Source organism: Oncorhynchus kisutch, linkage group LG20 (genome assembly GCF_002021735.2).
Source record: "Oncorhynchus kisutch isolate 150728-3 linkage group LG20, Okis_V2, whole genome shotgun sequence".
Lineage (NCBI taxonomy): Eukaryota > Metazoa > Chordata > Actinopteri > Salmoniformes > Salmonidae > Oncorhynchus > Oncorhynchus kisutch.
Window position 1 is genome coordinate 136,355 of NC_034193.2, and position 25,291 is coordinate 161,645.

Genomic DNA, 25,291 nt, shown 5'->3' on the forward strand with positions numbered 1-25,291 from the left:
CTCCTCCACTACACCTAGTCTAGTCAGACCTCCTCCACTACACCTAGTCTAGTCAGACCTCCTCCACTACACCTAGTCTCGTCAGACCTCCTCCACTACACCTAGTCTCGTCAGACCTCCTCCACTACACCTAGTCTAGTCTGACCACCTCCACTACACCTGGTCTGACCACCTCCACTACACCTAGTCAGACCTCCTCCACTACACCTAGTCAGACCTCCTCCACTACACCTAGTCAGACCTCCTCCACTACACCTAGTCTAGTCTGACCACCTCCACTACACCTAGTCTAGTCAGACCTCCTCCACTACACCTAGTCTAGTCAGACCTCCTCCACTACACCTAGTCTAGTCAGACCTCCTCCACTACAGCTAGTCAGACCTCCTCCACTACAGCTAGTCTAGTCAGACCTCCTCCACTACACCTAGTCTAGTCTGACCTCCTCCACTACACCTAGTCTAGTCAGACCTCCTCCACTACACCTAGTCTAGTCAGACCTCCTCCACTACACCTAGTCTAGTCAGACCTCCTCCACTACACCTAGTCTAGTCAGACCTCCTCCACTGCACCTAGTCTAGTCAGACCTCCTCCACTGCAGCTAGTCTAGTCAGACCTCCTCCACTACAGCTAGTCAGACCTCCTCCACTACACCTAGTCTAGTCAGACCTCCTCCACTACACCTAGTCTAGTCAGACCTCCTCCACTACACCTAGTCTAGTCAGACCTCCTCCACTACACCTAGTCTAGTCAGACCTCCTCCACTACACCTAGTCTAGTCAGACCTCCTCCACTACACCTAGTCTAGTCAGACCTCCTCCACTACACCTAGTCTAGTCAGACCTCCTCCACTACACCTAGTCTAGTCAGACCTCCTCCACTACACCTAGTCTAGTCAGACCTCCTCCACTACAGCTAGTCTAGTCAGACCTCCTCCACTACAGCTAGTCTAGTCAGACCTCCTCCACTACAGCTAGTCTAGTCAGACCTCCTCCACTACACCTAGTCTAGTCAGACCTCCTCCACTACACCTAGTCTAGTCAGACCTCCTCCACTACACCTAGTCTAGTCAGACCTCCTCCACTACAGCTAGTCTAGTCAGACCTCCTCCACTACACCTAGTCTAGTCAGACCTCCTCCACTACACCTAGTCTAGTCAGACCTCCTCCACTACACCTAGTCTCGTCAGACCTCCTCCACTACACCTAGTCTCGTCAGACCTCCTCCACTACACCTAGTCTAGTCTGACCACCTCCACTACACCTAGTCTGACCACCTCCACTACACCTAGTCAGACCTCCTCCACTACACCTAGTCTAGTCAGACCTCCTCCACTACACCTAGTCTAGTCAGACCTCCTCCACTACACCTAGTCAGACCTCCTCCACTACACCTAGTCAGACCTCCTCCACTACACCTAGTCTAGTCTGACCACCTCCACTACACCTAGTCTAGTCAGACCTCCTCCACTACACCTAGTCTAGTCAGACCACCTCCACTACACCTAGTCTAGTCAGACCTCCTTCACTACAGCTAGTCAGACCTCCTCCACTACAGCTAGTCTAGTCAGACCTCCTCCACTACACCTCGTCTAGTCAGACCTCCTCCACTACACCTAGTCTAGTCAGACCTCCTCCACTACACCTAGTCTAGTCAGACCTCCTCCACTACACCTAGTCTAGTCAGACCTCCCTCCTCTACACCTAGTCTAGTCAGACCTCCCTCCTCCACTACAGCTAGTCTAGTCAGACCTCCCTCCTCCACTACACCTAGTCTAGTCAGACCTCCCTCCTCCACTACACCTAGTCTAGTCAGACCTCCCTCCTCCACTACACCTAGTCTAGTCAGACCTCCCTCCTCCACTACACCTAGTCTAGTCAGACCTCCCTCCTCCACTACAGCTAGTCTAGTCAGACCTCCTCCACTACAGCTAGTCTAGTCAGACCTCCTCCACTACAGCTAGTCTAGTCAGACCTCCTCCACTACAGCTAGTCTAGTCAGACCTCCTCCACTACAGCTAGTCTAGTCAGACCTCCTCCACTACAGCTAGTCTAGTCAGACCTCCTCCACTACAGCTAGTCTAGTCAGACCTCCTCCACTACAGCTAGTCTAGTCAGACCTCCCTCCTCCACTACAGCTAGTCAGACCTCCCTCCTCCACTACACCTAGTCTAGTCAGACCTCCCTCCTCCACTACACCTAGTCTAGTCAGACCTCCCTCCTCCACTACACCTAGTCTAGTCAGACCTCCCTCCTCCACTACACCTAGTCTAGTCAGACCTCCTCCACTACAGCTAGTCTAGTCAGACCTCCTCCACTACAGCTAGTCTAGTCAGACCTCCTCCACTACAGCTAGTCTAGTCAGACCTCCTCCACTACAGCTAGTCTAGTCAGACCTCCTCCACTACAGCTAGTCTAGTCAGACCTCCTCCACTACAGCTAGTCTAGTCAGACCTCCTCCACTACAGCTAGTCTAGTCAGACCTCCTCCACTACAGCTAGTCTAGTCAGACCTCCTCCACTACAGCTAGTCAGACCTCCCTCCTCCACTACACCTAGTCTAGTCAGACCTCCCTCCTCCACTACACCTAGTCTAGTCAGACCTCCCTCCTCCACTACACCTAGTCTAGTCAGACCTCCCTCCACTACACCTAGTCTAGTCAGACCTCCTCCACTACACCTAGTCTAGTCAGACCTCCTCCACTACACCTAGTCTAGTCAGACCTCCTCCACTACAGCTAGTCTAGTCAGACCTCCTCCACTACAGCTAGTCTAGTCAGACCTCCTCCACTACAGCTAGTCTAGTCAGACCTCCTCCACTACAGCTAGTCTAGTCAGACCTCCTCCACTACAGCTAGTCTAGTCAGACCTCCTCCACTACAGCTAGTCTAGTCAGACCTCCTCCACTACAGCTAGTCTAGTCAGACCTCCTCCACTACAGCTAGTCTAGTCAGACCTCCTCCACTACAGCTAGTCTAGTCAGACCTCCTCCACTACAGCTAGTCTAGTCAGACCTCCTCCACTACAGCTAGTCTAGTCAGACCTCCTCCACTACAGCTAGTCTAGTCAGACCTCCTCCACTACAGCTAGTCAGACCTCCTCCACTACAGCTAGTCAGACCTCCTCCACTACAGCTAGTCTAGTCAGACCTCCTCCACTACACCTAGTCAGACCTCCTCCACTACAGCTAGTCTAGTCAGATCTCCATATGACCAATTCTGTTGGACCAAACCTCAAATGCAAAGATGGAGTTGAAACTGCTCGTTGTCAGAGAGGAAGAAGTGATCTTTAGAGTTGAAACTGCTTGTTGTCAGAGAGGTGATATTTAGTCATAGTGGTTGTAAGTGGCAGGGGGAGGGGTTTGGTGTCTGTGTACGAGAGGGAAGGTGCACAGTGCACACAGCACAGAAGACAAGAACAAAAAGAAAACGCTGATAAAAAAATGTATTATTAAAACCTTGATTCTTGCGATACGGGCATTTGGAACATCGCCCTTAAACATACAGTGTCTCCAGAAAGTTTTCAAACCCCTCAACTTTTTCCACATTTTGTTGTGTTGCAGCCTGAATTTAACATGGATTAAATTGAGATTGCGTGTCACTGGCCTACACACAATCCCCCATAATAATATAATATATAATATATAATATAATATAATAATGTCAAAGTGGAATTATGCTTTTTTTTATATATTTTTTTACAATCTGAAATGTCTTTGGTCAATAAGTATTCAACCTCTTTGTTATGACAATAAGTTCAGGAGTAAAAATGTGCTAAACAATTCACATCAGTTGAATGGACTCACTTTGTTCAATAGTGTTTAACATGATTTTTGAATGACTACCTCATCTCTGTACCCCAAACATACAATTATCTGTAAGGTCCCTCAGTCGAGCAGTGAATTACAAACACAGATTTAACCACAAAGACCAGGGAGGTTTTCTAATGCCTTGGAAAAAAGGGCACATATTGGTAGATGGGTAAAAAAATACAAAAATAAATACAATGAATATCTCTTTGGGCATTGTGAAGTTATTAGTTACACTTTAGATGGTGTATCAATACACACAGTCACTACAAAGATACAGGTGTCCTTCTTAACTCAGTTGCTGGAGAGAAAGGAAACCCCTCAGGGATTTTCACCACGAGGCCAATGGTGACTTTAAAACAGTTACATAGTTTAATGGCTGTGATAAGAGAGAACTGAGGATGGATCAACAACATTGTAGTTACTCCACAATACTAACCTAAAGGCCAGAGTTTAATAGCTGTGATAAGAGAGAACTGAGGATGGATCAACAACATTGTAGTTACTACACAATACTAACCTAAAGGACAGAGTTTAATAGTTGTGATAAGAGAGAACTGAGGATGGATCAACAACATTGTAGTTACTCCACAATACTAACCTAAAGGACAGAGTTTAATAGCTGTGATAAGAGAGAACTGAGGATGGATCAACAACATTGTAGTTACTACACAATACTAACCTAAAGGACAGAGTTTAATAGCTGTGATAAGAGAGAACTGAGGATGGATCAACAACATAGTAGTTACTCCACAATACTAACCTAAAGGACAGAGTTTAATAGTTGTGATAAGAGAGAACTGAGGATGGATCAACAACATAGTAGTTACTCCACAATACTAACCTAAAGGACAGAGTTTAATAGCTGTGATAAGAGCGAACTGATGATGGATCAACAACATTGTAGTTACTCCACAATACTAACCTAAAGGACAGAGTTTAATAGCTGTGATAAGAGAGAACTGAGGATGGATCAACAACATTGTAGTTACTCCACAATACTAACCTAAAGGACAGAGTTTAATAGCTGTGATAAGAGAGAACTGAGGATGGATCAACAACATTGTAGTTACTCCACAATACTAACCTAAAGGACAGAGTTTAATAGCTGTGATAAGAGAGAACTGAGGATGGATCAACAACATTGTAGTTACTCCACAATACTAACCTAAAGGACATAGTTTAATAGCTGTGATAGGAGACAACTGAGGATGGATCAACAACATTGTAGTTACTCCACAATACTAACCTAAAGGACAGAGTTTAATAGCTGTGATAAGAGAGAACTGAGGATGGATCAACAACATTGTAGTTACTCCACAATACTAACCTAAAGGACAGAGTTTAATAGCTGTGATAAGAGAGAACTGAGGATGGATCAACAACATAGTAGTTACTCCACAATACTAACCTAAAGGACAGAGTTTAATAGTTGTGATAAGAGAGAACTGAGGATGGATCAACAACATAGTAGTTACTCCACAATACTAACCTAAAGGACAGAGTTTAATAGCTGTGATAAGAGAGAACTGATGATGGATCAACAACATTGTAGTTACTCCACAATACTAACCTAAAGGACAGAGTTTAATAGCTGTGATAAGAGAGAACTGAGGATGGATCAACAACATTGTAGTTACTCCACAATACTAACCTAAAGGACAGAGTTTAATAGCTGTGATAAGAGAGAACTGAGGATGGATCAACAACATTGTAGTTACTCCACAATACTAACCTAAAGGACAGAGTTTAATAGCTGTGATAAGAGAGAACTGAGGATGGATCAACAACATTGTAGTTACTCCACAATACTAACCTAAAGGACATAGTTTAATAGCTGTGATAGGAGACAACTGAGGATGGATCAACAACATTGTAGTTACTCCACAATACTAACCTAAAGGACAGAGTTTAATAGCTGTGATAAGAGAGAACTGAGGATGGATCAACAACATTGTAGTTACTCCACAATACTAACCTAAAGGACAGAGTTTAATAGCTGTGATAAGAGAGAACTGAGGATGGATCAACAACATTGTAGTTACTACACAATACTAACCTAAAGGACAGAGTTTAATAGCTGTGATAAGAGAGAACTGAGGATGGATCAACAACATTGTAGTTACTCCACAATACTAACCTAAAGGACAGAGTTTAATAGCTGTGATAAGAGAGAACTGAGGATGGATCAACAACATAGTAGTTACTCCACAATACTAACCTAAAGGACAGAGTTTAATAGTTGTGATAAGAGAGAACTGAGGATGGATCAACAACATAGTAGTTACTCCACAATACTAACCTAAAGGACAGAGTTTAATAGCTGTGATAAGAGAGAACTGATGATGGATCAACAACATTGTAGTTACTCCACAATACTAACCTAAAGGACAGAGTTTAATAGCTGTGATAAGAGAGAACTGAGGATGGATCAACAACATTGTAGTTACTCCACAATACTAACCTAAAGGACAGAGTTTAATAGCTGTGATAAGAGAGAACTGAGGATGGATCAACAACATTGTAGTTACTCCACAATACTAACCTAAAGGACAGAGTTTAATAGCTGTGATAAGAGAGAACTGAGGATGGATCAACAACATTGTAGTTACTCCACAATACTAACCTAAAGGACAGAGTTTAATAGCTGTGATAAGAGAGAACTGAGGATGGATCAACAACATTGTAGTTACTCCACAATACTAACCTAAAGGACAGAGTTTAATAGCTGTGATAAGAGAGAACTGAGGATGGATCAACAACATTGTAGTTACTCCACAATACTAACCTAAAGGACATAGTTTAATAGCTGTGATAGGAGACAACTGAGGATGGATCAACAACATTGTAGTTACTCCACAATACTAACCTAAAGGACAGAGTTTAATAGCTGTGATAAGAGAGAACTGAGGATGGATCAACAACATTGTAGTTACTCCACAATACTAACCTAAAGGACAGAGTTTAATAGCTGTGATAAGAGAGAACTGAGGATGGATCAACAACATTGTAGTTACTCCACAATACTAACCTAAAGGACAGAGTTTAATAGCTGTGATAAGAGAGAACTGAGGATGGATCAACAACATTGTAGTTACTCCACAATACTAACCTAAAGGACAGAGTTTAATAGCTGTGATAAGAGAGAACTGAGGATGGATCAACAACATTGTAGTTACTCCACAATACTAACCTAAAGGACATAGTTTAATAGCTGTGATAAGAGAGAACTGAGGATGGATCAACAACATTGTAGTTACTCCACAATACTAACCTAAAGGACAGAGTTTAATAGCTGTGATAAGAGAGAACTGAGGATGGATCAACAACATTGTAGTTACTCCACAATACTAACCTAAAGGACAGAGTTTAATAGCTGTGATAAGAGAGAACTGAGGATGGATCAACAACATTGTAGTTACTCCACAATACTAACCTAAAGGACAATGTACAGAATAAAGAATATTCAAAACATGCATTATGGTTTGCAATAAGCCACTAAATTAAAACTACAAAAACATGGAAAAATAAATTAACTTTATGTCCTGAATACGAAGTGTTATGTTTGGGGCAAATCCAACACATCACTTAGTACCACTCTGCATATTTTCAAGCATGGTGGTGGTTACATCATGTTATGGGTATGCTTTTCATCGTCAAGGACTGGGTAGTTCTTTAGGATAAAAATAAACCGAATGGAGATAAGCACAGGCAAAATCCTAGAGGAAAACCTGCTTCAGTCTGCTTTCCACCAGACACTGGGAGACAAATTCACCTTTCAAAAGGAGAATAACCTACAACACAAGGCCAAACATACACCGAGTGTACAAAACATTAGGAATACTTGCTCTTTCCAGGAAACTGACCATGTGAATGCCAAGATAGTTATGATCCTTATTGATGTCACTTGTTAAATCCAATTCAATCAGTGGGCAAGACAAAAAATGTAAGTGCCTTTGGTATGGTAGTAGGTTCCAGGCGCACTGGTTTGTGTCAAGAACTGCAACACTGCTGGGTTTTTCACACTCAACGGTTTCCCGTGTGTATAAAGAATGGTCCACCACCCAAAAGACATCCAGCCAACTTGACACAACTGTGTGAAGCATTGGAGTCAACATAGGCCATCATCCCTGTGGAACGCATTCAACACCTTGTAAAGTCCATGTCCGGATGACCTGAGGCAGTTCTGAGGGCAAAAGGGGGTGCTACTCAATATTAGGAAGGTGTTCCTAATGTTTTGTCCACTCAGTGTAAATCGACCTGTATAGACTAGGTAAAGGGAAGGGAAAGGGGGTGCAACTCAATATTAGGAAGGTGTTCCTAATGTTTTGTCCACTCAGTGTAAATCGACCTGTATAGACTAGGTAAAGGGAAGGGAAAGGGGGTGCAACTCAATATTAGGAAGGTGTTCCTAATGTTTTGTACACTCAAGAGTACACTGAAGTTGCCTACCAAGAAGACATTGAATGTTTCTTAGTGGCCGATTAACAGTTTTGACTTAAATCACCTTGAAAATATATGGCAAGACATAAAAATGTCTGTCTAGGAATGATCTACAACCAACTTTACAAAGCTTGACGAATTTGTTTTAATAATGTGCAAATATTGTTCAATCCAGGTGTGGAAAGCTCTTAGAGACTTACCCAGAAAGACTCACAGCTGTAATCACTCTTAGAGACTTACCCAGAAAGACTCACAGCTGTAATCACTCTTAGAGACTTACCCAGAAAGACTGACAGCTGTAATCGATGCCAAAGGTGATTGTAACATTATTGACTTAGGGGTATGAATACAGTATTTCTGTATGTCATTTTCAATAAATGTGCAAAAATGTCTAAAACCATATTTTCACTTTGTCATTACGGGACATTGTGCGTAGATGGGTGAGAAAAATGAATTTAATCCATGTTGAATTCAGGCTGTAACAACAAAATGTGGAATAAATCTAGGGGTATGAATAATTTCTGAAGGCACTGCAGATTCAAATGAATCAAAGCAATTTGATATATCGCCCAGTCCTAACAGTGTCTGGCCAAGTAAGGACGGATCTTTCTGACAGTAGGATTCTATAACAGCAGGCCTGTTCCAGCCTGGCAGAGAGAGCATAGAGGGGAGCTGCAGAGACAACATCAATCAGCCTCTCAGTCAGTCATTCATAGTAAAGGTCAATTTAACATAGTGAAGCACGTAAGACTGCTACTGAGCTGTTTACTCTCGGTGTGATGCATATGAGCCAATTAAAACACTGTGAAAGACGCTAGATACATCAACTATAGGCACAGAAAACTGATGACGGCTGGAAACAGGAGTTTGTTAAAATGTTTCATTGGTCATACAGCAGATAGGGTGGGGCGACAACATCTGGGGAACGCACAACCTCTGGGGAACGCACAACCTCTGGGGAACGCACAACCTCTGGGGAACGCACAACCTCCATGCACTAGATGGGCCTAGAGCACGGCTCCGACGGTCTGTCTGGTGGCTGACCTGCCTATACTGATAGATAGTTGTGTCAGGAAAACAACCTCTCACTCAACATCAACAAAACAAAGGAGTTGATCGTGGACTTCAGGAAACAGCAGAGGGAGCACCCACCTATCCACATCAACGGGACAGTAGTGGAGAAGGTGGAAAGTTTTAAGTTCTTCGACGTACACATCACAGACAAACTGAATTGGTCCACCCACACAGACAGTGTGGTGAAGAAGGCGCAGCAGCGCCTCTTCAACCTCAGGAGACTGAATAAATTTGTCTTGTCACCAAAAACACTGACAAACTTTTACATATGCACAATCGAGAGCATCCTGTCGGGCTGTATCACCGCCTGGTACGGCAACTACTCCTCCCAAAACCATAAGGCTTACCAGAGGATGGTGAGGTCTGCACAACGCATCACCGGGGGCAAACTACCTGCCCTCCAGGACACCTACACCACCTGATGTCACAGGAAGGCCATAAAGATCATCAAGGACAACAACCACCCGAGCCACTGCCTGTTCACCCTATTCAACTATCCAGACACACTCAGGTGAACTGTTTCCAACAGACTTTTCCAGACAATTTGACATGTTTAAATGACGTTGAATTAGCTGCTTCATTACAGGAGCTGCATGTCTAATAATAGACAACAGCTGCTTGACTGTAAGACGATATGCAACAATACCCAGCCAGTTTCCATTAAGCTCTTTATGAAAAATGTATGTTCCTTGTATGACGATAGTGTATATATGAATATGTTCCTTGTATGACGATAGTGTATATATGAATATGTTCCTTGTATGACGATAGTGTATATATGAATATGTTCCTTGTATGACGATAGTGTATATATGAATATGTTCCTTGTATGACGATAGTGTATATATGAATATGTTCCTTGTATGACGATAGTGTATATATGAATATGTTCCTTGTATGACGATAGTGTATATATGAATATGTTCCTTGTATGACGATAGTGTATATATGAATATGTTCCTTGTATGACGATAGTGTATATATGAATATGTTCCTTGTATGACGATAGTGTATATATGAATATGTTCCTTGTATTTATTTATTTTACTAGGCAAGTCAGTTAAGAACAAATTCTTATTTTCAATGACGGCCTAGGAACAGTGGGTTAACTGCCTGTTCAGGGGCAGAACGACAGATTTGTACCTTGTCAGCTCGGGGATTTGAACTTGCAACCTTCCGGTTACTAGTCCAACGCTCTAGCCACTAGGCTACCCTGCCGCCACGTATGACGATAGTGTATGAATATGAATATGAATATGTTCCTTGTATGCATGCAGAGTATATTCTGTTGGACACGTCATTTTACTGTTTGTTCACTGGTTAATGAAGGCCTGTTAGCCAGCAGCAACATCCCTAATATATACACATAAAACAAGTCAAGGCGTCCCCAACTTCAGACAGACACACAGACAAAAGTGAGAGCCACCGTGTACTGACACTACATGGGGTCCAGCAGGTGCTGCCTGTACCAGTGAATCATTAACTGGCTTGAAGACCCACACCAGACTAAAGGTAGCTGGACATTCACCAGACTGGAGGTAGCTAGACCCACGCCAGACTGGAGGTAGCTGGACATTCACCAGACTGGAGGTAGCTAGACCCACACCAGACTGGAGGTAGCTAGACCCACACCAGACTGGAGGTAGCTAGACATTCACCAGACTGGAGGTAGCTAGACCCACACCAGACTGGAGGTAGCTAGACACTCACCAGACTGGAGGTAGCTAGACACTCACCAGACTGGAGGTAGCTAGACATTCACCAGACTGGAGGTAGCTAGACCCACACCAGACTGGAGGTAGCTAGACACTCACCAGACTGGAGGTAGCTAGACACTCACCAGACTGGAGGTAGCTAGACACTCACCAGACTGGAGGTAGCTAGACCCACACCAGACTGGAGGTAGCTAGACCCACACCAGACTGGAGGTAGCTAGACCCACACCAGACTGGAGGTAGCTAGACCCACACCAGACTGGAGGTAGCTAGACCTACACCAGACTGGAGGTAGCTAGACATTCACCAGACTGGAGGTAGCTAGACCCTCACCAGACTGGAGGTAGCTAGACCCACACCAGACTGGAGGTAGCTAGACCCACACCAGACTGGAGGTAGCTAGACACTCACCAGACTGGAGGTAGCTAGACACTCACCAGACTGGAGGTAGCTAGACACTCACCAGACTGGAGGTAGCTAGACACTCACCAGACTGGAGGTAGCTAGACACTCACCAGACTGGAGGTAGCTAGACACTCACCAGACTGGAGGTAGCTAGACACTCACCAGACTGGAGGTAGCTAGACACTCACCAGACTGGAGGTAGCTAGACACTCACCAGACTGGAGGTAGCTAGACACTCACCAGACTGGAGGTAGCTAGACACTCACCAGACTGGAGGTAGCTAGACACTCACCAGACTGGAGGTAGCTAGACACTCACCAGACTGGAGGTAGCTAGACACTCACCAGACTGGAGGTAGCTAGACACTCAGCAGACTGGAGGTAGCTAGACACTCACCAGACTGGACGTAAAAGACAGAGAGTGTGACTATAGAGCTAGTATTAGAACGTGTAACAATAGATAGAGAGTGACTATAGAGCTAGTATAACAGACCTAGAGAGTGACTATAGAGCTAGTATAACAGACCTAGAGAGTGACTATAGAGCTAGTATAACAGACATAGAGAGTGACTATAGAGCTAGTATAACAGACATAGAGAGTGACTATAGAGCTAGTATGACAGACCTAGAGAGTGACTATAGAGCTAGTATAACAGACAGAGAGTGACTATAGAGCTAGTATGACAGAGAGAGTGACTATAGAGCTAGTATAACAGACAGAGAGCGTGACTATAGAGCTAGTATGACAGAGAGAGTGACTATAGAGCTAGTATAACAGACAGAGAGAGTGACTATAGAGCTAGTATAACAGACCTAGAGAGTGACTATAGAGCTAGTATAACAGACATAGAGAGTGACTATAGAGCTAGTATGACAGACCTAGAGAGTGACTATAGAGCTAGTATAACAGACAGAGAGTGACTATAGAGCTAGTATGACAGAGAGAGTGACTATAGAGCTAGTATAACAGACAGAGAGCGTGACTATAGAGCTAGTATGACAGAGAGAGTGACTATAGAGCTAGTATAACAGACCTAGAGAGTGACTATAGAGCTAGTATAACAGACATAGAGAGTGACTATAGAGCTAGTATAACAGACCTAGAGAGTGACTATAGAGCTAGTATAGCAGACAGAGAGAGTGACTATAGAGCTAGTATAACAGACAGAGAGAGTGACTATAGAGCTAGTATAACAGACCTAGAGAGTGACTATAGAGCTAGTATAACAGACATAGAGAGTGACTATAGAGCTAGTATAACAGACCTAGAGAGTGACTATAGAGCTAGTATAGCAGACAGAGAGAGTGACTATAGAGCTAGTATAACAGACAGAGAGAGTGACTATAGAGCTAGTATAACAGACAGAGAGAGTGACTATAGAGCTAGTATCATATGGGGCGGCAGGGTAGCCTAGTGGTTAGAGCGTTGGACTAGTGACCGGAAGGAAGCTAGTATTAGACATAGAGAGTGACTATAGAGCTAGTATAAGACATAGAGAGTGACTATAGAGCTAGTATAAGACATAGAGAGTGACTATAGAGCTAGTGTTGCTAGGCTAAGGTCTGTGCAGGTGGAGTCACTCATGCATGCTGCCTGTTTGAGTAGATGAGTTAACCAGAGCCCCAGAGGACCAGTGAGGGGTAACAGAGGGTTAGGGTTCGGGTGTCGCTGTGTGACACAGAGAGGAGGCTCCCTGAGCTCATAAATCAGGACAGAATGTCTTGCCTCTCTACAGCTCAGCAGGCTGTTTACTCTGGAGTAAGTGGAGGTGAGGAGTGTGTGTGAGAGAGAGAGAGAGAGAGAGAGAGAGAGAGAGAGAGAGAGAGAGAGAGAGAGAGAGAGAGAGAGAGAGAGAGAGAGAGAGAGAGAGAGACTGTGTGTTGCTGGCAGATCTCTTTCTCATACACACCCAGGTTAAACTGCTGCACTAAATCACTTTATAAATGGGAACTAATTCCAAGTTGCTGTCCTAAAGCACACATTAAAACCACAGTCAATAGTCAATAAAAATACAGCCCCTAATGGTGAACCCTTACACATGGTGTTTCAACCTAATCAACATCCATTTTGCTCTGTTGTGTACCCAGTTTCCCCCAGTCTATATTGCTGTAATAATTCCCACACAGGGTTCTAATAGGGTTAGTTAAGGTGAGAGTTTCCCAGACAAACACCTCTAGTCCAGTCCTATAGCTGACCCTTTGAACACAGTGAGAACACAGCGGGCCCACAACTTAATCCTTTTATTGTGCTTCACTAAAACAATAAATTAATGACCAACAAATTCCTGCAGGTAAAGTAAATATCATAAAGAGTGAATAAATCCAACAGAATGTTTTAAATAAATATCATTCAGTGTTCTGGTCTGGCTCAGACTGAAAGATAAACAATAGTGGTATAGAAGAGTCCTCATAAATTTACACAGTGTTTCTTAGCCACGCTCCTACGCACAAACACACTCACACATAAATCTGACAGTGTTTCCTTGCCACGCTTCCTAGGATCCGGAAGTGTTATAAAGAACACAAGCAAGGTGTCTGCTGGGTAATTCATGATGGGCCGAGCAGGCGTTTGTCTATTTAATTTAGGCAGAAACAAATAAGTCTTTAGCTGGTTAAAGCTAGGGTTAAAGCTGGGGTTAATAGCTGCCTAATGACTCTGAAAGTAGTTAAGCCCCAGGAAAATAAACACAAAACACAGAGCACATTGGCTTATAGACGTTCCACAGACATACAGGTAGGTAGCCTAGTGGTTAAGAGTGTTGGGCCAGTAACCCAAAGGTCGCTGGTTCAAATCCCAGAGCCGGCAAGGTGGAAAAATCTGCCATTCTGCAGAATATGCAGAAGACACATTTGGGTTGAATGCATTCAGTTGTTCAACTGATCCCCTTTTTGGCACTAACACTTGTCTCTTGTAACTAGCTCTGATTTCCTGGTAATGACTGATATGTGGTTGTCTATCCTAGCTTGGTTAACGGAACTGACTGTATGTCACTCTGGATAACAGATAACGGCTAAATGATCAACATGTAATACATCTCAAAGAATAAGATACCCACATGTATTTCAATTAACACACAATGTCCTGTGTGAAATCTAAGCAGGTAAGGTGTCACAATAAAGATGGACACAGGGAGGACACCTCCGACTCAGGGCACACTTCTCCTCTCCACTGTTTAAAAAGGAGGGAAAGTAAATCAGCTGCTGTTATGACTTGGTCCTCAGCCTGAGTGTGGGTCTTAAGTGTCTTAGTGCAGTGGTTCCCAAACTGAGAGGGTGAGAGAGTGGTCGGGGGGGGAGGGGGCGGGCGAGTGGTCAGGGGGCGCGCGGTCGGGGGGGGGAGGGGGCGGGCGAGTGGTCGGGGGGGGAGGGGGCGGGCGAGTGGTCAGGGGGCGCGCAAGTGGTCGGGGGGGAGGGGGCGCGCGAGTGGTCGGGGGGGAGGGGGCGCGCGAGTGGTCAGGGGGCACGCGAGTGGTCGGGGGGGAGGGGGCGCGCGAGTGGTCGGGGGGAGGGGGCGGGCGAGTGGTCAGGGGGCGGACGAGGGGTCAGGGGGCGGGCGGGCGGGCGGGCGAGTGGTCGGCGAGTGGTCGGGGGGCGGACGAGTGGTCGGGGGGTGGACGAGTGGTCGGGGGGAGGGCGAGCGGTCGGGGGGAGGGCGAGCGGTCGGGGGGCGGCGAGTGGTCGGGGGGCGGACGAGTGGTCGGGGGGTGGGCGAGTGGTCGGGGGGAGGGCGAGTGGTCGGGGGGAGGGCGAGCGGTCGGGGGGGTGGGCGAGCGGTCGGGGGGCGGGCGAGTGGTCAGGGGGCGGGCGAGTGGTCAGGGGGCGGGCGAGTGGTCAGGGGGCGCGCGGAGTGGTCGGCGGGGAGTTTTTTAGGGTCCGGCTTTCAACTTAGCTCTGAAACTTGTAAATGTTCCCTAATGATGGAATGGGTGCCTGATTGAAACAGTTTGGGAACCATTGTCTTATTGTAAACAACAACAGCCCAGCCTAATATGAACCTGTGTGTGGATCTAGTGTCTTAGTGTAACTAAACAGACAATCTGTGGGTGACCACCTTGCTCAGAGTTCATCAGGGATCAGCTGTGGGTGACCACGTTGTCTTGTAGGGATCAGACTCATTTTTACAGTATCAGGAAACAACACCCAAATAGACAGACAGAAGGACAGAAACAAAACCCGGAAGTCAGACAGACAGGCAAAAAAACAGACAGACAGACAGACAGACAGGGAGGCAAACAGACACCCAGCTGTGTGTATATGTGTAGGTGTGTGTGGATATGTGTAGGTGTGTGTTAATTAGGACCGATTTCAACTTTTTATAACAAATCGGAAATCGGTAATTTGACTTTTTTTTTTACTACTTCATTTAATCTTTATTTAACTAGACAAGTCAGTTAAGAACACATTCTTATTTTCAATGACGGCCTAGGAACGGTGGGTTAACTGCCTTGTTCAGGGGCAGAATGACAGATGTTTACCTTGTCAGCTCAGGGATTCAATCTTGCAACCTTCCAGTTAACTAGTCCAATGCTCTAACCACCTGCCTCTCATTGCACTCCACAAGGAGACTGCCTGTTACGCAAATGCAGGAAACCAAGGTAAGTTGCTAGCTAGCATTAAACTTATCTTATAAAAAACAATGTGTGCCTAACCATAAACATCAATGCCTTTCTTAAAATCAATACACAGAAGAATATATTTTTAAAACTGCATATTTAAATCCAGGTTAGCAGGCAATATTAACCAGGTGAAATTGTGTCACTTCTCTTGCGTTCATTGCACGCAGAGTCAGTGTATATGCAACAATTTGGGCCGCCTAATTTGCCAGAATTTTACGTAATTATGACATAACATTGAAGGTTGTGCAATGTAACAGGATTATTTAGACTTATGGATGCCACCCGTTAGATAAAATACGGAACGGTTCCGTATTTCACTGAAAGAATAAACGTCTTGTTTTTGAGATGAAAGTTTCCGGATTCGACCATATTAATGACCAAAGGCTCGTATTTCTGTGTGTTATTATGTTATAATTAAGTCTATGATTTGATAGAGCAGTCTGACTGAGCGGTGGTAGGCAGCAGCAGGCTCGTAAGCATTCATTCAAACTGCACTTTACTGCGTATGACAGCAGCTCTTCGTTGTGCTTCAAGCATTGAGCTGTTTATGACTTCAAGCCTATCAGCCTAATGGCTGGTGTAACCGATGTGAAATGGCTAGCTAGTTAGCGGGGTGTGCACTAATAGCGTTTCAAACGTCACTCGATTTGAGACTTAGAGAAGTTGTTCGCCTTGCTCTGCATAGGTAACGCTGCTTTGAGGGTGGCTGTTGTCGTTGTGTTGCTGGTTCGAGCCCAGGGAGGAGCGAGGAGGGGGACAGAAGCTATACTGTTATACTGGCAATACTAAAGTGCCTATAAGAACATCTAATTGTCAAAGTTTAATGAAATACAAATGGTAGAGAGAGAAATTGTCCTATAATAACTACAACCTAAAACTTCCTACCTGGGAATATTGAAGACTCATGTTAAAGGAACCACCAGCTTTCACATGTTCTCATGTTCTGAGCAAGGAACTTAAACATTAGCTTTCTTACATGGCACATATTGCACTTTTACTTTCTTCTCCAACACTTTGTTTTGCATTATTTAAACCAAATTGAACATGTTTCATTATTTATTTGAAGCTAAATTGATTTTAATTATGTAATATATTAAGTTAAAATAAGTGTTCATTCAGTATTGTTGTAATTGTCATTATTACAATTATTATTATTATTATTATTTTTTTTTTTAAATCAGCCGATTAATCGGTATAGGTATCGGCGTGGATATGTGTAGGTGTGAGTGTATATGTGTAGGTGTGAGTGTATATGTGTAGGTGTGTGTGGATATGTGTAGGTGTGTGTGGATATGTGTAGGTGTGTGTGGATATGTGTAGGTGTGAGTGTATATGTGTAGGTGTGTGTGGAAATGTGTAGGTGTTTGTGGATATGTGTAGGTGTGTGTGGAAATGTGTAGGTGTGTGTGGAAATGTGTAGGTGTGTGTGGAAATGTGTAGGTGTGAGTGTATATGTGTAGGTGTGAGTGTATATGTGTAGGTGTGAGTGTATATGTGTAGGTGTGAGTGTATATGTGTAGGTGTGTGTGTGGATATGTGTAGGTGTGAGTGGATATGTGTAGATGTGAGTGGATATGTGTAGGTGTGTGTGGATATGTGTAGGTGTGAGTGTATATGTGTAGGTGTGTGTGGATATGTGTAGGTGTGAGTGGATATGTGTAGATGTGAGTGGATATGTGTAGGTGTGAGTGGATATGTGTAGATGTGAGTGTATATGTGTAGGTGTGAGTGTATATGTGTAGGTGTGAGTGTATATGTGTAGGTGTGAGTGTATATGTGTAGGTGTGAGTGTATATGTGTAGGTGTGAGTGGATATGTGTAGATGTGTGTGGATATGTGTAGGTGTGTGTGGATATGTGTAGATGTGTGTGGATATGTGTAGGTGTGAGTGGATATGTGTAGGTGTGTGTGGATATGTGTAGGTGTGAGTGGATATGTGTAGATGTGAGTGTATATGTGTAGGTGTGTGTGGATATGTGTAGGTGTGAGTGTATATGTGTAGGTGTGAGTGTATATGTGTAGGTGTGAGTGTATATGTGTAGGTGTGTGTGGATATGTGTAGGTGTGAGTGTATATGTGTAGGTGTGTGTGGATATGTGTAGATGTGAGTGTATATGTGTAGGTGTGAGTGTATATGTGTAGGTGTGAGTGGATATGTGTAGGTGTGAGTGGATATGTGTAGATGTGTGTGGATATGTGTAGATGTGTGTGGATATGTGTAGATGTGAGTGGATATGTGTAGATGTGTGTGGATATGTGTAGGTGTGAGTGTATATGTGTAGGTGTGTGTGGATATGTGTAGGTGTGAGTGGATATGTGTAGATGTGAGTGGATATGTGTAGATGTGTGTGGATATGTGTAGGTGTGTGTGGATATGTGTAGATGTGTGTGGATATGTGTAGATGTGAGTGGATATGTGTAGATGTGAGTGGATATGTGTAGATGTGTGTGGATATGTGTAGGTGTGAGTGGATATGTGTAGATGTGTGTGGATATGTGTAGATGTGTGTGGATATGTGTAGGTGTGAGTGGATATGTGTAGATGTGAGTGGATATGTGTAGATGTGTGTGGATATGTGTAGGTGTGAGTGGATATGTGTAGATGTGAGTGGATATGTGTAGATGTGTGTGGATATGTGTAGATGTGAGTGGATATGTGTAGATGTGTGTGGATATGTGTAGATGTGTGTGGATATGTGTAGATGTGAGTGGATATGTGTAGATGTGTGTGGATATGTGTAGGTGTGTGTGGATATGTGTAGATGTGTGTGGATATGTGTAGGTGTGTGTGGATATGTGTAGATGTGTGTGGATATGTGTAGATGTGAGTGGATATGTGTAGATATGAGTGGATATGTGTAGATGTGAGTGGATATGTGTAGATGTGTGTGGATATGTGTAGATATGAGTGGATATGTGTAGATATGAGTGGATATGTGTAGGTGTGAGTGGATATGTGTAGGTGTGAGTGGATATGTGTAGATGTGTGTGGATATGTGTAGGTGTGTGTGGATATGTGTAGATATGAGTGGATATGTGTAGATGTGTGTGGATATGTGTAGATGTGTGTGGATATGTGTAGGTGTGTGTGGATATGTGTAGATATGAGTGGATATGTGTAGATGTGTGTGGATATGTGTAGATGTGTGTGGATATGTGTAGATGTGTGTGGATATGTGTAGATGTGTGTGGATATGTGTAGATGTGTGTGGATATGTGTAGATGTGTGTGGATATGTGTAGATGTGTGTGGATATGTGTAGATGTGTGTGGATACAACAGTAGGCTGTAGATAGATATAGATAAAGGGATCCTACCACAGGACCAGGTCATCAGCCCATCTGCCTGTCTGTCTGAGACGAGAGGTGTTGTATTTCCTCCCCTGGTCAGACAACAGACTATCACAAAGACGCTTGTTTTCCCTATCTTACCCACACCATGACCCCTCCCTATCTGCTGCCTGACGACAGGAAATCATGACTCCTGTAAGACTATCCTTCTAACTAAATCCCAGGGTAAGTCCCACAGAACGCAATCATCACATGACTAATAACACCAGTCATCACATGACTAATAACACCAGTCATCACTTACATGACTAATAACACCAGTCATTAATTACATGACTAATAACACCAGTCATTAATTACATGACTAATATCACCAGTCATTACATGACCAATAACACCAGTCATTACATGACTAATAACACCAGTCATTACATGACCAATAACACCAGTCATTACATGACTAATAACACCAGTCATTACATGACTAATAACACCAGTCATTACATGACTAATAACACCACAGTCAATATAATAACACCAGTCGATAAATGACTAATAACACCAGTCATTACATGACTAATATCACCAGTCATTACATGACTAATAACACCAGTCATTACATGACTAATAACACCAGTCATTACATGACTAATAACACCTCAGTCATTACATGACTAATAACACCTCAGTCATTACATGACTAATAACACCTCAGTCATTACATGACTAATAACACCTCAGTCATTACATGACTAATAACACCTCAGTCATTACATGACTAATAACACCTCAGTCATTACATGACTAATAACACCTCAGTCATTACATGACTAATAACACCTCAGTCATTACATGACTAATAACACCTCAGTCATTACATGACTAATAACACCTCAGTCATTACATGACCAATAACACCACAGTCAATATAATAACACCACAGCCAATATAATAACACCAGTCTATAAATGACTAATAACACCAGTCATTACATGACTAATAACACCAGTCATTACATGACTAATAACACCAGTCATTAATTACATGACTAATAACACCAGTCATTACATGACTAATAACACCACAGTCAATATAATAACACCAGTCATTACATGACTAATAACACCAGTCATTACATGACTAATAACACCAGTCATTACATGACTAATAACACCAGTCATTACATGACTAATAACACCAGTCATTACATGACCAATAACACCAGTCATTACATGACCAATAACACCAGTCATTACATGACCAATAACACCAGTCATTACATGACCAATAACACCAGTCATTACATGACCAATAACACCAGTCATTACATGACTAATAACACCAGTCATTACATGACTAATAACACCAGTCATTACATGACTAATAACACCAGTCATTACATGACTAATAACACCAGTCATTACATGACTAATAACACCAGTCATTACATGACTAATAACACCAGTCATTACATGACTAATAACACCAGTCATTACATGACTAAACTAATAACACCTCAGTCATTACATGACTAATAACACCTCAGTCATTACATGACTAATAACACCTCAGTCATTACATGACTAATAACACCTCAGTCATTACATGACTAATAACACCTCAGTCATTACATGACTAATAACACCTCAGTCATTACATGACTAATAACACCTCAGTCATTACATGACTAATAACACCTCAGTCATTACATGACTAATAACACCTCAGTTATTACATGACCAATAACACCACAGTCAATATAATAACACCACAGCCAATATAATAACACCAGTCTATAAATGACTAATAACACCAGTCATTACATGACTAATAACACCAGTCATTACATGACTAATAACACCAGTCATTACATGACCAATAACACCAGTCATTACATGACCAATAACACCAGTCATTACATGACCAATAACACCAGTCTATAAATGACTAATAACACCAGTCATTACATGACTAATAACACCAGTCATTACATGACTAATAACACCAGTCATTAATTACATGACTAATAATACCAGTCATTACATGACTAATAACACCACAGTCAATATAATAACACCAGTCATTACATGACTAATAACACCAGTCATTACATGACTAATAACACCAGTCATTACATGACTAATAACACCAGTCATTACATGACCAATAACACCAGTCATTACATGACCAATAACACCAGTCATTACATGACCAATAACACCAGTCATTACATGACCAATAACACCAGTCATTACATGACTAATAACACCAGTCATTACATGACTAATAACACCAGTCATTACATGACTAATAACACCAGTCATTACATGACTAATAACACCAGTCATTACATGACTAATAACACCAGTCATTACATGACTAATAACACCAGTCATTACATGACTAATAACACCAGTCATTACATGACTAATAACACCAGTCATTACATGACCAATAACACCAGTCATTACATGACTAATAACACCAGTCATTACATGACTAATAACACCAGTCATTCTAATAAAAATATTTTATCAAACACTTTCTCCTGCAGGTGAAAGCTAATGATGTCAGTGTAGAAACCTTCAGCCGGGCCCTTCCAGCAGGGTAAGGCTCTGAGCTGTTATCCCCAGTATCAGGCTGTCTCAGTGGGGTTCAAAGGTGGGCTGAGCAGGGCTGGGGCTGGAAGACATGGGGGCTGGGACTGAGCTGTTATCCCCAGTATCAGGCTGTCTCAGTGGGGTTCAGAGGTGGGCTGAGCAGGGTTGGGGCTGGAAGACATGGGGGCTGGGACTGAGCTGTTATCCCCAGTATCAGGCTGTCTCAGTGGGGTTCAGAGGTGGGCTGAGCAGGGCTGGAAGACATGGGGGCTGGGTCTCTGAGCTGTTAAAAATATTTATTTAAAGATTTTCTATAAATGTGAATATTTGTAGCTACTTTTTAAGTGAATACCGAAGTCAACCTGTGCAACACGTTATGAGACAAAAAGGGTTGTGTTCTTCATTTCAACTGTCATATCCTGTTTGATTTTGAATCTTACTGGTAGTTCCCATACATGTGGTGTTTGTTAACAAGCACAACGACGAGAGACCAGAGCCTTGGGAGTCAAATAAAAAAGGTTCCATTTTATTTTTAACCTTAAAAAATAAAGTTGTGCAGCATGTGCCAGCTGATCTAGTTACAGGAGGGAATGCACAACTAGATGTTTGCCAGCTAGATATCTGCTAACTATTAACTGTCTAAAATGTGCTAAATGCTCTGCCGTTGTGCATTTGGTTTGTTAATTTAGTAACTAGTTCACTTCTTCTCAAATCAATTTGCTTGGTAACAGCAGAGAATTCCCTCCTGGATAAAGAGCCATGTTGTCTACTATCTGTTTTGGGCATATAGCAAACAGTGAGTAGCATATTTTAGTTACTTGTATAACTTTATCAGCTGGGATGTCTGTCCTGCAAATACTTTAGGTCAGAGACTGTAGAAAATGTTCACAATGCTCTCGTTAGCATTTAGGTAGCATTCTCTATGGGGATTTACATGTACTTGTTAGCATTGCTAAACCTTCAGATTACAGAGTATGAGTGGGGTTTGACAACAGCACCCCTTCTGTTCAGTGCCAGTATTACTGAATATCCCAGTAAGGCACAAGGTCTGTATGACAAACCGCCAAAGACTACTATGATGTGTACTAAAAACTACTGCCCCTTACCTGGTTCCTCCAAACAGGATGATACGATCTCCCACCAAGCAGCAGCACTGTCTCCTCCTGGGACACGGACCTTTACCCTGAGGCTCCACCTTCTTCCATGAGAACGCCTCTGGAGGACACACACACACACACACAATCATGTGAGAAAAATAATGTTTATGCACGACACCATGGCATTTCATCTTCGCTGATCCTCAACACTGGGACCTCACAAGGGTGCGTTCTCAGCCCCCTCCTGTACTCCCTGTTCACCCATGACTGCATGGACAAGCACGCCTCCAACTCGATCATCAAGTTTGCAGACGACACAACAGTGTTAGGCCTGATTAGCAACAACGACGAGGCGGCCTACAGGAAGGAGGTGAAGGCCCTTGGAGTGTGGTGTCAGGAAAATAACCTCACTCTCAACGTCAACAAAACAAAGGAGATAATTGTGGACTTCAGGAAACAGCAGAGGGAGCAGCCCCCATCCACATCGATGGGACAGCAGTGGAGAGGGTAGTAAGTTCTAAGTTCCTCTGCGTACACATCACGGACAAACTGAAATGGTCCACCAACACAGACAGTGTGGTAAAGAAGGCACAAGTAGGCAGAAGAAATGTGGCTTGTCATCTAAAACCCTCTCAAACTTTTACATATGCACAATCGAGCATCCAGTCTCAGTGGATCACCGCCTGGTACGGCAACCGCGCCGCCCACAACCGTAAGGCTCTCCAGAGGGTAGTGAGGTCTGCACAAAGCATCACCGGGGGCCAACTACCTGCCCTCCAGGACACCTACACCACCCGATGTCACAGGAAGGCCACAAAGATCATCAAGGACAACAACCACCCGAGCCACTGCCTGTTCACCCCGCTATCATCCAGAAGGCGAGGTCAGTACAGGTGCATCAAAGCTGGGACCGAGAGACTGAAAAACAGCTTCTATCTCAAGGCCATCAGACTGTTAAACAGCCACCACTAACATTGAGTGGCTGCTGCCAACACACTGACTCAACTCTCTGTCTCAAGGCCATCAGGCTGTTAAACAGCCACCACTAACATTGAGTGGCTGCTGCCAACACACTGACTCAACTCTCTATCTCAAGGCCATCAGACTGTTAAACAGCCACCACTAACATTGAGTGGCTGCTGCCAACACACTGTCAATGACACTGACTCAACTCCAGCCACTTTAGTAATAAAACATTGGATGCAATAAATGTATCACTAGTCACTTAAACAATGCCATGTTATATAATGATTACATACCCTACATTACTCATCTCATATGTATATACTGTACTCTATACCATCTACTGCATCTTGCCTATGCCGTTCGGCCATCGCTCATCCATATATTTATATGTACATATTCTTATTCATTCCTTTACACTTGTGTTTATAAGGTAGTTGTTGGGGAATTGTTAGGTTACTTGATAGATATTACTGCATGGTCTAAACTAGAAGCACAAGCATTTCGATGCACCCACATTAACATCTGCTAACCATGTGTATGTGACCAATAACATTTGATTTGAAATGTATGGAACTTAACCATCTGCTGGTAGATGGAAAAGCTTGAAAATAAAAGAGAGCCGCACACACTAGGAGCTCAGATGCAACAATGTAATTACCAACGTTTGGACAGCCAAGCTGTCTTCATCAGGGTATAATCACAAACACTGCGGGATGACTCGTTTATATAGTGTCAAAAGGTGTCTGTAATCATGGCCAAGAGTGGCCTAATATCATTGGTTAATAAAAAATATTAAAATGTCATACAAAGAACAGCATACAAACAACAAATGGATAGCATACAATCATAGATTCATTTGACTACACAAGCTTACCAACAATTACAATGGCAAAGTCACAATAATCACAAGAATGGCTTCAGATCAAAGTCTACGTTGAGACCGAAGGGCGCAAGGGTCTTTAAATTAAAGATCCAGGCAGCCTCTTGTTTTAACAATAAATTATCAAGGTCACCCCCTCTCCGCGGGAGGGTGACATGTTCGATGCCAATATAACGCAGAGACGAAATCGAGTGGCCTGCCTCCAAGAAGTGGGCCGCAACTGGATAAGTAAAGTTTTTACACCTAATGGTGCTACGATGCTCTGAGATACGTACTTTTAATTCACGCTTTGTTTTACCTACATAATTTTTACCACAAGGACCAGTTCTAAGATAAATAACTGCCTTAGTGGACCACGTAGTAACACCTTTGATTGGGATCTGTTTCCCTGTTTGTGGGTGTTC

General features: G+C 43.2%; 1 protein-coding gene across 7 annotated transcripts in view; it reads right to left on the reverse strand.

Moving 5' to 3' along the window:
- The window catches only part of klhdc3 (kelch domain containing 3), a 107,118-nt gene that overhangs the window by 33,735 nt on the left and 48,092 nt on the right, over positions 1–25,291 (reverse strand). For all 7 annotated transcript variants that reach the window (XM_031800016.1, XM_031800019.1, XM_031800017.1 and 4 more), the window contains one exon: positions 23,051–23,159. In XM_031800016.1, coding sequence (XP_031655876.1) covers positions 23,051–23,159 — 109 coding nt within the window. The remainder of the gene's footprint in view (positions 1–23,050; positions 23,160–25,291) is intronic.